This window comes from Sander vitreus, chromosome 2 (assembly GCF_031162955.1).
Source record: "Sander vitreus isolate 19-12246 chromosome 2, sanVit1, whole genome shotgun sequence".
Lineage (NCBI taxonomy): Eukaryota > Metazoa > Chordata > Actinopteri > Perciformes > Percidae > Sander > Sander vitreus.
The window spans coordinates 31,628,715-31,645,717 of record NC_135856.1 but is presented as its reverse complement, the minus strand read 5'-3'; the positions used below and the strand labels follow the sequence as shown (position 1 = coordinate 31,645,717).

Below are 17,003 nucleotides of genomic sequence, written 5' to 3'. Positions count from 1 at the left end.
GAAGTATTTCATTTTCTGTTGAACAGTTTGTTTCCTGAGGTCAGAATAGCTTTGTTTGTGGTCTTTTTTATACCTTGCATTATGTGTTTTTGAAAATGTTGTTGTAATACAACAATGGTGCTTGAGTAGGCAAGAAGGATTCAAACTGCTGTCCTGTATCTTTGCTGGAAGCGACCCAGCGACCCCTCTTGGAGCGGAGTAGTAAACAACTTTGTATTGCGCGTCAGAGTGCAAGCGATACAAACTTTTCTCAACTCTCGCAATCATCGTGACGAATAAAATAGTAAAGTTTGAATATTCTTGCTGCACTTTGACCGTTTTTTTTTTTGGGCTGTCCTTTGCAAGTCTTCCAACTTTATGGAAGTGCAATACTAAATCACTCTGAATCACTGTAATGCAATCCCATTTACAAACACTGGCAGTCAACAATTTGACAAAATTATCATAAGTTATTGTTCACAAGGGATATATCCAGTGTATACGTACAACCTGCCTCTGTAGCAGTCATTATTCAGTTACTGCAAAGTTAAAGTTATATCTGCTATGTCTATGTTATATGTGTTTTCTAATGTAACAATACAACTTTCTGTTTCTGAAACATACTGTGCTGCATGGTTGATACACTGTTTGGTTAATGCTATGGCGTGTCAGTGTGTTATTCTGGTAGGTGAGGTTGATGACTGCTACAATCCTCCACTGCTGACGAATCAACAGCTCTGTTCTGTCCTGTGGTTTCTGGCAGACAGAGTCAGAAGAAATGGCAGTTCAGAGTGCAACTACTCACTCAAGTATTCTTCCAGGAGGGTTAGGTGTGTGTGTGTGTGTGTGTGTGTGTGTGTGTGTGTTCAACCCCGCAGAGTATGTGTGAGTGGGATGAGAGCAGGAAGAATAGAGTGAGGAAGAAGGGGGGATAGGAGAAGGGAGGTGAAGGGGACACTGTAAGAACACTGTAGCCATTCATGGCTGCCTGCAAACCCTGGAGTGGACTTATACTGGAAGATAGGAAGAAAGAAAGAAAGAAAGAAAGAAAGAAAGATAGATAGATAGATAGATAGATAGATAGATAGATAGATAGATCATTTCTAATTACTACATTATTGTATTTGTTGATGGACACACACATACAGAGAGAGAGAGAGAGAGAGAGAGAGTGAGAGGATGACACAAAACTGATCCTCATTCAAATGCCTCGTTTACCCGAAAGCTGCTGAATATTTTAGAGCAATTCAATTAGTCAATGGATAAAGCTACAATGTGAGACAAACACACACACACACACACACACACACACACACACACGTTGGACACCGTCTTCCTCTACAATAAACCGCAAACGTTTTTTACAATGTGTCCCACGCTGTTGACACTAGTCGACCCTCGTCTGCTTTTTGAATCGGAGTCGGACCCCCCGTCGTTGAGAGGAACCCCCATGATTAGCTGCTCAACTTACAGTTAATAAGTGCACGAGAACAAACACGGCAGCGATGGAAAGCAAGCAAACGACTGTCGAGACAGAAGGCTCTTCTCATTTTTCATCTTCATCTAATCAATCCAATACACGTAGGGCTGTCAAAACTCAATGAGTAATCAAAGATGCCAGTGTGCATACTACATTTGTATGATTTTTGAAAGTCACCTGATAGATGTCAAACATATAACATGTATGGATTTGGGACCCAGCTCGAGTCTTTGGGCCCCGCTCTGTCCCCCAAGACTTCCAATGCCTCAAACTGGGTTCCTTACTTTTGCTGAAAATCATTCAGGTCTCTCCGTTTACTTTCATGTTGCTGTAGCGATCAAGACAGCAATCAGGGAGGAGTAGAGATGAAGAGAGGTGAAAGATAAGAAGAATGTTGAGGACACTGTAGGGAGACACAACGTCCTGATGTGTTCAGTACCAGTTTAGCCGGGACATGGACAGATGGACGAGTGTTCTTTTTACAGCCTCTTCTCCTCCCTGTGTGTGTGTGTGTGTGTGTGTGTGTGTGTGTGTGTGTGTGTATGCCCCATGCCTAGCATAACACTGGCAGAGCGTTGGTGCCAAAGTGGGCATCTGGTCCGTGGACTATCACAGGGGAGAGAGAGAGATGGGGGGGGGGGGGGAGAAGAGTAACACCAATATAACCCCCCCCCCCCCCTCTCTCTCTCCCTCTCTAAAGTTGTGGATGCAGCTAATCCTGCTACAGATCTTGTTCTGGTTCTTGGAGCAATGATTAAGTACAAAAACACACAAAGAAAAGGAGAGAGAGAGAGAGAGAGAGAGAGAGAGAGAGAGAGAGAGAAAGAGCACATTGGTTGTAGATTTTCGACAAACAGCTGTGCATTCAAGGTACAAATACAGAGAAACATGTACACACACACACACACACACACACACACATATGCACAAACACACACCAGCTTGATTCTGACAGAAAATGAAGCCACTGAGAGTGTGTGACCTTTATTCTGGTGCGTGTGTGAATGTGTCTCTGTGTGTGTGTGTGTGTGTGTATTTCAGTGGACTGCTTCCAACTGTCTTTGGGGCCCGGAGTATCGCAGGTGCTAGAACCTAACACTGGCCACTAACCATTACACACACACACACACACACACACACACACACACACACAATCTCTTTTGCTAAAAACATCACCGTCCACCAGCCTGTAAACTTTAAACCTATGTTCTCTGCTAGCCTTTGAGTGTTATCGAGTGTTTTTGGGTGGAACCGTTGCTTAAGTGTCACTAGCCAAGTTTAGTTGGCAGTGTCGTTCTTTATACTGCGTGAGTGATAAAGCTGATCTGTGATCAGCAGATGGACTCAGAGAGAGCTGATCAGTGTGCAGTTTGAAAGTAAGGTTTGGATTATCAGCAAACTGTTGCGTGTTAACGGCTTTTCCTTCCCTGTAAAATTGCTCCCATAAATGTCAGTTCCTTCCCGGCTTTATGGGTCGGGTAGTCTCGCATTGCCAGACCTATCTCCACAGTGCTGTGTCAGCGCTGGAGTAATGGTCTGGCTACACCGCTTATCTATTCTGGGATAGAGGGAGAAAAAAAACACTCTGACTTGTTTGTATTTCTTTAAAGTGCTCATATTATGCTAATTTTCAGGGTCATAATTATATTTAGAAGTAATATCAGAAGAGGTTTACAAGGTTTCATTTTCAAAAAACACCATATTTTTGTTGTACTACACACTGCTGCAGCTCCTCTTTTCACCCTGTGTGTTGAGCTCTCTGTTTTAGCTACAGAGTGAGGCATCTCACTTCTGTTCCATCTTTGTTGGGAGTCGCACATGCTCAGTACCTAGGTAAGGACTACTAGCCAGTCAGAAGCAGAGTATGAGGGCGTGCTACGCTAGCAGCTAAGCGAGCATTATAACGTGTGTTACAAAGTGACACACATTCGTCACGGAAGTAAAGGCTGGACTACAATAGAGCTGTTTGGAGCAGTTTGTGAACAGTGTTTTCTGTTGGAGATGGTAAGTCTCTTTGGGGTGGACTTTGGGCTTTTTCACTTTGTAAACCTATAATGTGCACAAACATGATAAATAACACAATATATGAAAGGGGAAAAGCCAAAAAGAATAATATGAGCACTTTAAACGAGTTACAACCGTCCTGGACGGCCCTATGCTTCGGATGCAGCGACTGTGCCCTTGCAAGATAGATAGCGGAGATAGCAGAATGGGAGGGACATACAATACAGTGAGCCAACTATAGGGTGGTTGAATCCTCTGCAAACACACATGCATGCAAACACACACAACAAAACAGCAAGCAAGCAAGCAAGTAAATTATAATCAAACAGGAAAGAGCATATATGCACCAAAGCACCTAAAATGTGAGCATGAGCAGATCTGCACAAAAATACATGAAAACAAACATAACACACACACACACACACACACACACACACACACACAAACACAGAAAATGCAAACACATTCTCTTCCAGACAACAAAACCGCATGCTGCTGTAATTCCTACTATCTGCACAGAGTATGTCAGTAGTTATTTTCAGCTGGCTAGACTTAAATACCCGATATGGCTTGCCTGCTACAGTGTCCCTCTATTGTTTGCATTGTGCTATATTACATAGTATTTCCAGTCCTTCAAACTATTATTAGCACAAAGTCTTTAAGCAACAGTTGTCTTCTCTAGCATCGCCATGCATCACTATTATTCAGTAATTGGCCTTTTGTCAATACAAAGCATAAAAATGCTGAAAGATCGAAATCCTCTTTCCCCCCAAATAATTATAACATCATGTTGTCAGTTGTGAGTTTCTGGGATTTGACCAAAAAAAATTATAGTAATGTCAACTTGTGATTCCCGTACTGTACTAGCTGTTTTCAGAACTTTCAACCACATCTCATGGTCTTCCTCAGCTGATGGAAATCGCTTGGTTGTCATTGAAGTTCCATACTTAGATATGTGGTGCAATTGAGCTATTTCCATGACAAGTGAACAAACACCTTCCCTCGAGGAAGACTCGAGGGTGGTGATGGCACAGTGGATATGACACATGCCTGTGGTGTGGGAGACCTGGGTTTGATTCCCACTGCGATACGTCAACCAATGTGTCCCTGAGCAAGATGCTTAACCTCTAGTTGCTCCAGAGGGGTGTGTGTGTGTGACCTCTGACATACACAGCAATTCACTTTGGATAAAAGCATCAGCTTAATGTAATGACCCAGAAATTTGGCAAAGTGGAACTTGAAGTGTTTTTGTTGTTTTAAGACTAAACTTTCACACTTCATTTTATTGTAGGACCTATTTTATCTCTTATGGTACAACTATGAGATTTTTGTACTTTTTTTGCCTTCAGTTGCTGCTTAATATAGTGAAGACATGTGACCTTAGTACCTCTAAAATGGATCACAGTTTTACTATTTTTTTTAAAGGGAACACATCATAAAAAAAACTCACTTCTCAGTGCTTGTGTACATACATTTGGGTATCAGGGGCCCGTTTCAGGAAGGAAATTTAACAAACTCTGAGTCTAACCCTGAACTCTGAGTTGATTTACCCTGAGATGGGAAACTCGGGAGTTTTCGGTTCCAGAACAGCTGATTTGAGTTGGTTCAATCAACTCGGAGTAGGTTGACTCAGAGTTAAGTGCGTGCACCAGCACAATAAAAAGACAGCATGAATGGAGCCATGATACTACGATTCACCATGGTAACAACCACAAACAAACTGCTATACTGAAATGCGCACATACAGCGAGTTTGAACATATATTTTGTCTATACAATTTATTTATTTATCTACAACACAACGGCTGCTGCAAAAGAGAGAGAATTTGCTGCTAGAGTAAATGCATCTATTCCAATATAGTGTATATCATATTTAATCATAAGTAGCCTATAATATTACTGGTTAAATGGTACTGAACCTATAATCTATTTCATTTAAGTGCAATCCTGCGGGCGAAAAAGTCCTAGGCCTACTAATCCCATTCTGAGGCTGCAGCACTATCATTAACATCATTATAATTCATACTCTTTTATTTCAAAGGGTACACATGGATGATGTATTGGGTTTACACATAGACTGTTAATATTAATATACAGTCTATGGGTTTACATCATTCACCTGCAATACATGGAACTTCTTTTTTAATGGCTCTTACTGGTTTGTGTCCAGGGAACACTACAAAAACGTTTCAGAGCGACTCTTCTGACGGAGCTTTGCTATACAGTGGCTTTACTAATATGCTCCGCATCACCAATGTTGTAAAGAAAACTGCCATTAGCACAACAGTAATGCGACACAAATAATCTGCTGGGATGTAAGAGCATGTCCACGATGGGTGATGTTAGTGATATGAGGACGGATAAGGTTATGTAGGCTACATAACTGATAGACTGGGAAGAAAAACGATACCGCTCAAATAGGTAGGCTAGTATCTGGAAATGAAAATGCATCTATAGTCGGGGCCTCAATATCATCTCCCAATGTATGTTTAACTCCCTGCGAAGTAATACAGCTTCTTCAGCAACGGGATCGTCGACAAAAGGAAACGTATAGTCTGCCTAACATGGTTAATAAACCAACACTGTTTTTTTTTTATTCATGGCGATAACAAACTGCACTAAAATGCGCCCGATACAGACTGAATGAATGAATGAGGAAATGAGAGAGCGCTGTGTCAGAGGGAGGAGACTGAGAGAAACTGGAGGTTTCTTGAAGAAAACCTGCTCCCGACCAGGTTAGGTTCACAGGCTCAGTTACCATAGTAACTGACTCTGAGGTTAAGTTACCTCCCTTTCTGAAACAGAAAACCCAGAGTTTCTCCTCATCTCAGGGTTAACAAACTCAGAGTTTTCACTAAACCTGCTTTCTGAAACGGGCCTCTGGAGTGCCTACTAACCCACAACTGTGAATGAAAAAAAGGTTTTTTTGGTTGGCTGCCTAGATCAGAAAACATGCGATTCGACAACACATTGAGATTTGGCTGCTCTTCCTCTGTCACGTGCACATGGAATATACTGCCCCACATCTGAGTATCTCCACCCACGGCTTGAGAACTACCTTTGCGAAGGTGCGCCGTATTTTTTTCGCAAGCCAATTAGAGCAGACTGGGCTTTTCAGATGGGGGGGGGGGCTTAAAGAGACAGACGCTCAAACGGAGCGTTTCAGACAGACATGCAGTAAAAAATAAAAAAAAATAAAGTGCTTTTTAAATTAAAGCATGTAAACATGTTCTAGTAGAAACACAAAACAAGAACCAGAAAATGAGCATCATATATTATTTTTAGGGATGCACCGAATCCACCGAATGCACTGGTTAGGATTCCGCCGAATCCGAAACCGAATACCGAATCCTACTCCCATCCTCAGTCCATTAACACAGTAAACACATTAATGAAGTAAACAACGTCCACAGCCTCTAAAATAGTTAAATGTAACAACTTAATGTTGAATTCACACGCTCTTTTCACATCGTAGGAAAGCACATCGCTATCGCCAGATGAGTGACAATTTTGTTTGGCAAATTTTGGCTAACCAGTGTATGATGAAGGCATGTTAAGTGGGTGAAATTACAAAGCTAACGTTAGCTGACGAGCAGCAGCCGGCCGTTCGGTCGCTCCGCTCCCACTGTAGGGAGACTCATTTGCCGAGAGAACGGCTGACAGCCCGGGAGAGGCACTGTCTGGTTAACACCAGTTTTTAGCTGTGACTGTCCTTCCTTTGTCGTACCTGAAGATGCTGCATTTTGGCTGCTGTGTGTAGATTCCTTCATGCACAACTCGTATTCTTTCGGATGTTTCATACACAAATTTTTTAACAGCGGCGATGTTGTGTATTGTTTAGGGTCCTTGCCACCACGAGACAAATCGGCATTGCAAATTGAACATGTAGCTGGACTTGAATGGTCTTCTTTTGACTGAAAGTATTGCCAAACAACACTTTCTCTGCTCACGAGTTCCACTTTCACTTTCTCACAGCCTACTGCATTGAATGGTCCACCTACGTAAACACCTTCCCGTAATCAACGGCGGCGTCTTTACGTCGACCAGCGTAGCGCGCGTAGTGCAAGTGTAGGGTTCGGTTCGGCAGAAACCGAACCCCGTCAAAAAGCCAAATATTCGGCCCGAATCCGAACCCAAATCCTGGATTCGGTGCATCCCTAATTCTTTTTTGTATCAGTGGTTTCACTTGAACATAAAGCTCTAGACCATGAAAGCCTCAGTTTTCTTCATTGCTGGATATGTGTATAACTGCACCGTCACTGCAGGCTTCTCCCAGATGGAGCATGATGGAGTCTCTGTTACTTGTCACTGATCTGCAGTGTTTAACATTAACCACCAGAGTGCAGGCTGCTCTCATAGATTCAATGAAACTGGTTTCCCATTCATATCACCTCTTGTCATTTTAGGTCAACACTGCACCGAAGCGTTGTGTAGGTCAGGGGTCAGCAACCTTTACTATCAAAAGAGCCTTTTTTTTTTTTAATCTGTCTGGAGCCGCAAAACATATTTGAGCCTTATAATGAAGGTAACACAGTCTACTAAGTCTAGGACTGGGTGCCGAATTCAATACGTTTTAGGCACAGACCGAATACCAAGTTTCAATACCTAAGGAGCAAATCTCATCAGCATCAGTGAGCCAATAAGCATGCAGCAAGCTTCTACCAATAATGCTGCTGATTGGCTACCTAACGTTACATGTCGTAGAGGCAGGCAGGAAAACTCTACATTACGCACAGAGACGGGGCTCACATAGTAGGAGCTGAAAAATAAATTAAAAGATTTGTGCTGTAATGTTGTAATTTCTTTTTGTTTTATAAAATTGGTTTTGAAAAAAGTATTGTTAAGGAACCGGTCTCGAAGTCACGGTATTGGTATCAGTACCGATATCCAACGTTTTTGAACGATACCCAGCCCTATGTAAGTCTAAATTAGCCAATCAACATGACTAATAGTTTTAAATGAGCATTCATTACTATAGTGATGTCTGTCTTTGCAGAGAGGGGCAACATTTAGAGGATAAGGCGCCGGGCCATAGAGGTATGTAGGCTATGACGCATATTTCAGTTGAAAGTCATGCAAATTGATTCTGTGTAAAAATCACTTTAGGCCTACAACAATGATACATTAAAATTAAAATGTTTAAACATAACCGTTAATCATTTCCATTTTTTTTTCTTTTTCAAAGCCACAGGGAGCCACTGGACAGGGGTCAAGAGAATACATGAATAATCATAGCAAATAACTGATTTATGTAATGCGTGTAACAGCACTGCAGATTTGTGATGTTCTGGTTTTTGAGCAAAATGGAAGAAAAGCATCAAACAGAACAAAAAGATGGAGCATCTGACTGTATTTATATGAACTCATTAACAGCACACACACTTACTTTTCAGGGTAATGTGTGCCTGTGTGACTGTGTGTGTGTGTGTGTGTGTGTGTGTTTGTTTGTGTGTGTGTTCTTTATGGCTCCCTTTCACGTTACAGACTGGGATTTAAACTTTGGCCCCTGATAGCTTCCCTGCTAAGGCGGTCTGCCTCTATGTTTTGGTCCTGTGGTCACCATTGCGACGCATGCCTGTGACAACTCTGTAACCTGAGCCACCAGTCAGATAGAGCAGGTAACCGTGACGATGTGAATGATTCAGGCGACAGGTGTGTGTGTGTGTGTGTGTGTGTGTGTGAAGGCACGGCCAAAAACAAGAGTAAGAGAAAAGAAACAAGTGCAAAGTTTAAAGGAATAGAGAGAAAGTGCTGACACTAAAGAATGAGTCTGTGAGTTAAAAACCAAAAAAGGATAACCATGCTGCAGGAAGGACAGGAGACTCAGGCTTTAGAGGCCGTGGAGGACGCGGATGATGGGACTTTCACTAACATCTCTCTGGCAGATGACACAGGTAAAGCCTCAAGAGAATATTAAGCAATTGTTTTGGTCTTTTTTTTTTCCAAAGTTAGTCCTTTTCTGTCCATTTTCTATGTGCACCAAACAAACAGCAGTACAGTGCCTGCTTATCTGCAGCTGAGGAACCAGTCAGTATTATACATATAGCCTACTTATATATTTCTTTCCGCATTTCTCAACATCTCTTCTTAAATCGTTTGAAATGTGCAATTCTAAGTTATATGGGTTTTCTATAGAGACACTGCCATGGACTGCCTTAGCTCTGCAAAGATAAATTGTACATATGAAACATGCTCTTCAGGTGTAAAGTGACTATTTGTCTAGACAGTCAAAATATCTACACATTGAGTCAAACTTATAATTTCATTATATATTTATTATTCTGTTGTGAATGGCAGAACACATGACATACAGTTAAGGCAGTTGTTAAAAGTACGTGACTGAACAAAGGGCAATGAAACCAGCTCGTAAATCCTGAGTGGTTACGTTATGTGTGTTGTGCTGTGAAAGGACTGAGGTGTGGCTCCTACCAAGGCTGCACGGCTTTCTTTTGGGTTTTCTTTTTTATTTTCCTTTAACTAAATTTGATTATGAGGACAAAAAGAGGTCGAGACTTACGTGGGGAATAATCCCTTCCAGTTGAAATCCTTCCTAAATGAAGTAACAGTGACTAGCTGCTTTTACTGTGTATCTTACAGTTAGAACTTACAGTACGTACTCTTTAGGATTGTATCAAAAACGATCAATAATCCATATGTGAGTGACCAACATCTTCAATACAATGAAACAAACACTTGAATATGCGTGCAAGTGATGGTAAGGGCATTTGCACACGTCATTTCTTGTTCACTCAAGACTCAAAAATCCTTCTTACACCTACACTGGATATTCACCCCTCTGGACTTTAATGTTCAAATGAATAGCTGTTGTGGAAATGTCAAATTATTTTAAAAACTATCAAAATCCCTAGTACATCTGAGGAAAACATTTGCCATGCAGTTTCTGATTTTACGTTCCGCAAAGGTTTGGCTACATAGTGTCACTTGAAATGAAGAATTGCTCACAATTCGGTGTGAAAGTGTCGTAGATTTAGTAATTATTAAGAGTAGTACTTAACAGTATATGCATGACTTGTACTGTATATACACTGCGTCAATAAGTCATGTTCAGTTAGTTACTCCGCAGACTACCTCAGGTCTTTTGAATAAAGATCTTACATTGCGGGGCGGCCTCTAGCTCACCCAGTAAGCGCGTTCGCACTTATGTTGGATGAGTGCGATGAGATGCAGCGGCGCGGGTTCGACTCCAACCTGCTGCCGTTTGCTGTGTGTCGTCCCCCCATCTATCTCCCCCTTTCCAGTCTATCCACTGTCACTGTATATTAAAGGGGAAAGCCCCCAAAAACAGAATCTTAAAATAAAAGAGCTTATATAGCACCATCTCAGTCTCCCTGAAGAATCATTGATTCATAAAATAGGCACCTAGAGAAATCGACCACCAGTATAGAGTTTTGACAAGCAGCATTTCCTGTTGCTGCAAACTTACCATAACGCTGATTGGTCCAACTTTCAGCAGATGTTGTTCAAACGAATCTCACTGGATGCTTTCTTAAATAAATGGTGAAAACTGGGACTGAGTGCTCAAAATAATAATCTTGACTTGCAAATTGATTACAGCTTGTATTTTTCGACGTGTTTACTCATAGCTTTGTTATTGAGAAATAAATTGTCATTCAGTGGAAGGTCATTATTTCACACACAGACAAACCCCCTCACCCCCCCACACACACACACACACACACACACACACACACACACACACACACACACACAGCAGGAAAGCAAAAGAGAGGGTGAGAAAAAGATGGAGAGAGTAGACTGGCTGAAACAGCAGTGTTTTCAGGGTTTGATTTGGCTAACAAGCAGCAGCATATGATGGACAGGAAGAGAGCTGGATACACAAAACAAAAACACAAAGGTCTGGTGGGGATGACATTGCTGGTCAGGATTTGATTGCCAACTGCTGCTATGACTGTCTGCATATGTGATATGCTACCAGGGGGAATGACTGAAGGCCTGAGCATCTGTTCGTGTGTGTGTGTGTGTGTAGTAGCTGTTAGTTGCTCCCCCTGTCGGTCGGTGTGGTCACGCACATACAGTGACGTCACTATCACCATCCTCCTCCTCATCACCAGCACCGAGCCTCTGGTCTGTTTACAGGGTCACTCCGCTAAACGGAGAAGCCATTTCTTGCTGTAGGTGAGTTTAAACGCCACGGGTGCTAGCTAGCTAGTTGTTTAGTGCAACAGAACATTTTGAGTAGCTAAATCACAGGCAGTCTGTCAATTTCCATGTGAAGCTAAGGCTAGCGGCAGTTGACGTTAGCTAGCTTGTGACGATAACAGTTAACGTTAGCATCCCTTCGGCTGATGGCACTTTGTGAAATGTATTTATGAGACAGTCTCTTCTAAATATGAGATAACTGGACGATTTCGTTTTGGTTGCTTCTGGTGAGACATTAACCTGGCTAAGTTAGCTCCGTTGACGTAACGTTAGCTAGCCACATTGCTTAACGTTAGCTTACATAGCTAGCTAATGTACACCGTTACGCATCCATTATCGGACACGTCTGCTGAGATCCCAAAGTGTTAACGTTATACGGACGTTACATGTGCCTGGCACTACCCGATGTGACAGAGCCAACCTATTTGCAAGTTTAGTAACAATGCATACACGTTTCCGGCCTATGTTATGGGGTTTGCTAAACTGTGTCTAGACCCAAGCTAGGACCAGCAGTTGTCAAACGAGATCATTTTGTCGGACTAACGTTAACTGTGGCTGTAACTTAATGGCAATACAACGTTTCATGAGGTTGTTGGAAAGTATACAGACACAATAAAGTCCAACGTTACCCACGTCTAAAGAAGCGTTTGGCTTCAAGCAGGCAGCAGTAGGCAGCATCATTCAGCACATCATTGTGGCCGCCCTGGGCGCGGTGTCAGCTACCAACACCCTCATCATGCCTGCACTTCATTTCTTAGCTCACAAGGCTTAATGACATAGATAACAGTAAACATAGCAGGAATCGTGTTTGGCAACATGTTATGTGACCTTGTTGCATTTTTGCCTAGCAAATCCAAGCCAGGCAGTAATGTTTAGCTAGTGATTCTGTTCCCAGTAAATACTAATGTAGTTCACATATTGTCCAGGGTTTCCCTGTGTTTTATGACCACCTTGCCTAAAACAAAGACCACCTCTGCTAACATCAAAAATAAATACACCTTTATAATATAACACATTGAAACATAAAAATGCTATTTCACACAATAAACTGGGCCTACAATAACGTACGTGTAACTGTAAAGCCTATGCACACACCTTTTTATGGTGCCCTACAATACTAAGCTATTTAAATAATTATTTACCTATTATTATTTGCCTACTTTAAAAGTCTTAAAGAGTATTAAACAATAATTTGGTGGCCCCCCTGCAGTAACTCTAAGGACCCCCTAGGGGTCGCGGACCCCCTGTTGAAGATCTCTGGTTAAAGCGTTAACTCTCGCCGAAATGCAACCTAGGGTCTTTTTGTGAATGTAACCGAGTCAAACTTTCGTTTAAAAGCATATTTAGGACGGAATCGCCACTTTTAAGATTTACCGTATTCTCATTTTTCGGTCAAATGGCCTTTTGAATGGGAGTGCTAGGGGCACTACTATGATAGCATCAAAATCACTATTTTTAAAATACTAAGAAGGCTCGACACAACATGAAACTTTGGTCCAAGTATCACCAGGGGCTCTACACATGAACTCCAGCATTGAGAACATTGTTTGTGTACACAGAGTTTACTAAAAAAGGTTTTGAGCAACTCACATTAGCAGTTGTTGTTTACGCTATCGGCCATTTTCCCAGTCCAAAATAGGCGATCTCTGAATGCGAATGAACGAACTCCATAGGAGGAAATGTCATTCTTATATGAGGCTCCTTTTTCAACTACAAGGTCAATATTGTGTTTCACTAACGACAAAACAACAAATTATCCGTGCATTTATATGGAACTAAGCTTTAGGAGCTTTCCATCTTTACTCTCCTCCCTGTTACGTCGCATTCGGAGATCGACTCCTTTTGACTGGCTAGACGGTTGCGACCGCAAACGCCAACAGCTACAGTGAGTCGTTCAAAACCTTTCTTTTTTAGTAAACTCTGTGTACACAAACAATGTTCTCAATGCTGGAGTTCATGTGTAGAGACCCTGGTCATACTTGGAGCAAAGTTTCATGTTGTGTCGAGCCGTCTTGTGATCATAGCAGTGCCCCTAGCACTCCCATTCAAAAGGCCATTTGACCGAAAAACAAATCTTAAAAGTGGCGCTTCCGTCCTAATTACGCTTTTAAACGAAAGTTTTGACTCGGGTACATTCACAAAAAGACCCTAGGTTGCATTTTGGCGAGAGTTAACGCTTTAAGGCCATCGTCTACTAACTTAAAAGATCACCAGACAAGATGTGTCAGGATCTGGGTAGTCTCGCATAGCCAGACCTATCTCCACAGCGCTGTGTGGATAAGGTCTGGCTACACAGCAAATACGTTCCAGGATAGGAATTGCATTGCATTATTTTTAAACCAATCACAGTCGTCTTTGGCGGCGCTAAGCTCCGGACGCAGGCGACAGCGGCTCTGTAAAATAGTCTCGGGAAGGAACTTGTTTTGGTGGAACATTTGCAACCCGCAGAATAATACAATACAGTAACGTGAGCTTTTTGAATTAGCTGGATACATGGTTAAACGTCATTTGCTCTTACCAGTGTATCGCCCCGTGTGTACTCTGTTGATCCAGACTAGGATCTGGGTGGCTTACCAACTTGACTAAAGAGTTTTCAGGGGAAACCCTGACTCCCCAGCTAATGCGTTATTTATATGAACAGAGAGGCATGGCAGGAATCTCTGCCGGCTTTTGAAATATTCCCCGCGTTACAACGTCCTACTATCAGTGGACTGCAGACTGCTTCATGGAAATCACCGTGTCTGTTCTTTGTCTTTTTACAGTGGACGGTGGATCTGCAGCCCTGTATACTACACAGGAGAACGAGCTTTTCATCATGAACTGCGACATAGATGGTGCGTCTGCTCACGTGCAACTCGGCGAAACAATTCACGCGTGATCGCGTAACGCTGAGATAATGTGTCGTGAGTGCATGTGAACAGCATCGGCGTTTGTGTCTGTTGCAGGAGACATGGAGAACCAGGTGGAGATGGAGGAGAAGACCAGGTTGATAAATCAAGTTTTGGAACTTCAGCACACACTGGAAGGTAACACACACACACACACACACACACACACACACACCTACAACTAGTAGTAGATATCACCGGATTTATTCCTGTCACTGTGATGAGTCCAGTGTTTTAGCTTCCCATTCTTCAGGGTTCATACGCATTTTAACCAATACTTTCCCATGACTATGTATTCCTGAAAATCGTAATATCGCGCCCAGAATAGAACGGTGAGGTTATGACGACGTGAAAATACATTTATTAATCACATATTTATACTGTTTAAAAAAAAATTTAAAAAAAAATCCATGACTTTTCCAAAACTTTCTGGGTCTTTTTATGTTTCCAAAACCTTTCCAGGCCTGGAATTTGCATTTTTTTTCCTCCAAATTCCATAACATTTTTCCAGGTTTTTTTCAAAACGTATGAACCCTGACTCTTTATCTCGGTTTCAGACCTGTCAGCGCGGGTCGACGCAGTCAAGGAGGAGAACCTGAAGCTAAAGTCTGAGAACCAGGTCCTCGGTCAGTACATCGAGAACCTCATGTCCGCCTCCAGCGTCTTCCAGACCACTGACACCAAGAGCAAACGGAAGTGAGGTACCCCACACCACCAAAAAAAAAAAATGGTCCCAGTCAAGCAGCTGGGAGAGGGAACCCACCATCGAGACATGGAGAGGGGTTTGTTTTCTCAGCAGACCTGGGCGTTGTTTTTCTTTTTTTTTTCTTCTTCCTGTAACTGAGCTCACTTTCCTGAGTCAAAAACTAACAATTAAAAAAAAAACAACAAAAAAAAACAACTAAACTGACTTTGTCCCGCTGTCCGCTAGTCTGGCCCAGGTCTGTCTCGCAGCAGCTTCCTCTCCACGCTACAGACGAGATAGACGTCACCCTTTAATCACAAATACAAACACACAGCCAGACCATGTACATGACGTGGTCGAGGGTCATTTGTACCTTGAGTTTCTTAATGCTCTGTGGATCTGTAAAATAATTCTTAGCCTCGCTTTACCTGCTTGGTTTAATGTTTGAGGACAATTCTGATTTTTTTTTTCCCACCCCCCCTCGTGTTCCGGTCTCAAACTGACCTGTAAGTAGGTGAAAACCAACCATAAATATTACAACTACTGTCCGATCTTGAACCTCATTTCAGCATTTTTATATTATTTATTTTTTTGTATATCATTTTGTACGTAGGTCTCGGATGTCATCGTGTCTATACCAAGCATGACTATTCCTTTTTTTTTTTTTTTTTTTTTAAAAAAGGCTCACAAACTTGAGCAGTTTTACTGAGAATGAAAACGGCATTTGCATCGCATGTATGAGTTCAAGTTTTGAAAGTTAAGTATATCTAATGAAATGCCTTTTTAAATCAATAATCACTAAATAACCGACTGTATAAAGCTAGCGAGAACTCTCCACCAATAGGAGGTGGATACTAAGGTACCATTGAGAGCTTAGCAACAATGCAAGTGAAAGCACAGAGCAACTAAGAGTTGTGTAAAACTCCATAAAAAGTGTATGTCTTAACTAACATCAGTGATGTTTTTATTGCTAATTACAATGACACAAGGTGTACGTCGCGTGCTGGAGAGTATGTGTAACCCTTTCAGTTTGTCACGTCACGAATGAGTGTTGGTGTTGTGGCCCAAACTGTAATGTAAGAGTGACAAAGGAAATGGTAGGGTCATAAATGCAGCTGGGCTGGGCTGGGCTCTCCCCCCCCACCCCACATTATTACATTGTGTCCTTATTCTGTAATGTCCATGGGGGGAGGAGACTGAATGGGTGAGATGAGGAGGGAAGAAAGGGAAAGAAGAAAATGCCCTTTAACTGCAAGCAGTAAAGAGGCCTTGAGTGCTATTGATCCACTCAGCCAGGCCTGGAATACATCACCTGCTAGAGGAGAGGTTTGACCGTAAAATGGGCTGGTGTTGTCAGTGTACAGCAGAGTGGAGGGTGTGTCCTCCAAGACTGCTGCTGCCACAGATGGGGGGGGGGGAAAGAAAAAAAGAGAGAGAAAGGAAACTAAAAAAAAAAGTCATCTAATCTGAACACATTTGTATTCCCTTTTAAACTGTAAACTTTAAAGTTCAATAATGTCTGGAAAGTAGTAATTCATGTGTAAACATCAAGTGACTGTGGTGCGGTTTTAAATGGGAGGAACTGGTAATATTACGGGAGGCTATGAACACTGTATATGCTGTAATTTATCAAGGTTATTTTGCTATTTTTAACATTGTACAGTAGCATTTTATTAATTTTTGTCTGACATGCTGAATATGCCCCACCTACGCACACACCATTGTACCACCCGTCTTGTGTAGACACCCTGCACCTTGTTTTAATAAAAACATAACCTCACTCCTTT

General features: G+C 42.0%; 1 protein-coding gene across 3 annotated transcripts; it reads left to right on the top strand.

The window, feature by feature from the left end:
• Nucleotides 1-11,526: 11,526 nt before the first annotated feature.
• scoca (short coiled-coil protein a) lies at nucleotides 11,527-16,996 on the top strand. Of its 3 annotated transcripts, none has more exons than XM_078266070.1 (4): nucleotides 11,527-11,619; nucleotides 14,406-14,477; nucleotides 14,589-14,669; nucleotides 15,089-16,996. In XM_078266070.1, exons 2-4 carry the CDS (start codon nucleotides 14,459-14,461, stop codon nucleotides 15,229-15,231), a joined length of 243 nt encoding a protein of 80 aa, XP_078122196.1. In that variant the 5' UTR covers nucleotides 11,527-11,619; nucleotides 14,406-14,458; the 3' UTR covers nucleotides 15,232-16,996. The 3 variants fall into 3 exon arrangements, with proteins under 3 accessions (XP_078122196.1, XP_078122203.1, XP_078122211.1); XM_078266077.1 differs by having other exon boundaries at nucleotides 11,529-11,615; XM_078266085.1 differs by lacking the exon at nucleotides 14,406-14,477 and having other exon boundaries at nucleotides 11,531-11,619.
• Nucleotides 16,997-17,003: the final 7 nt, after the last annotated feature.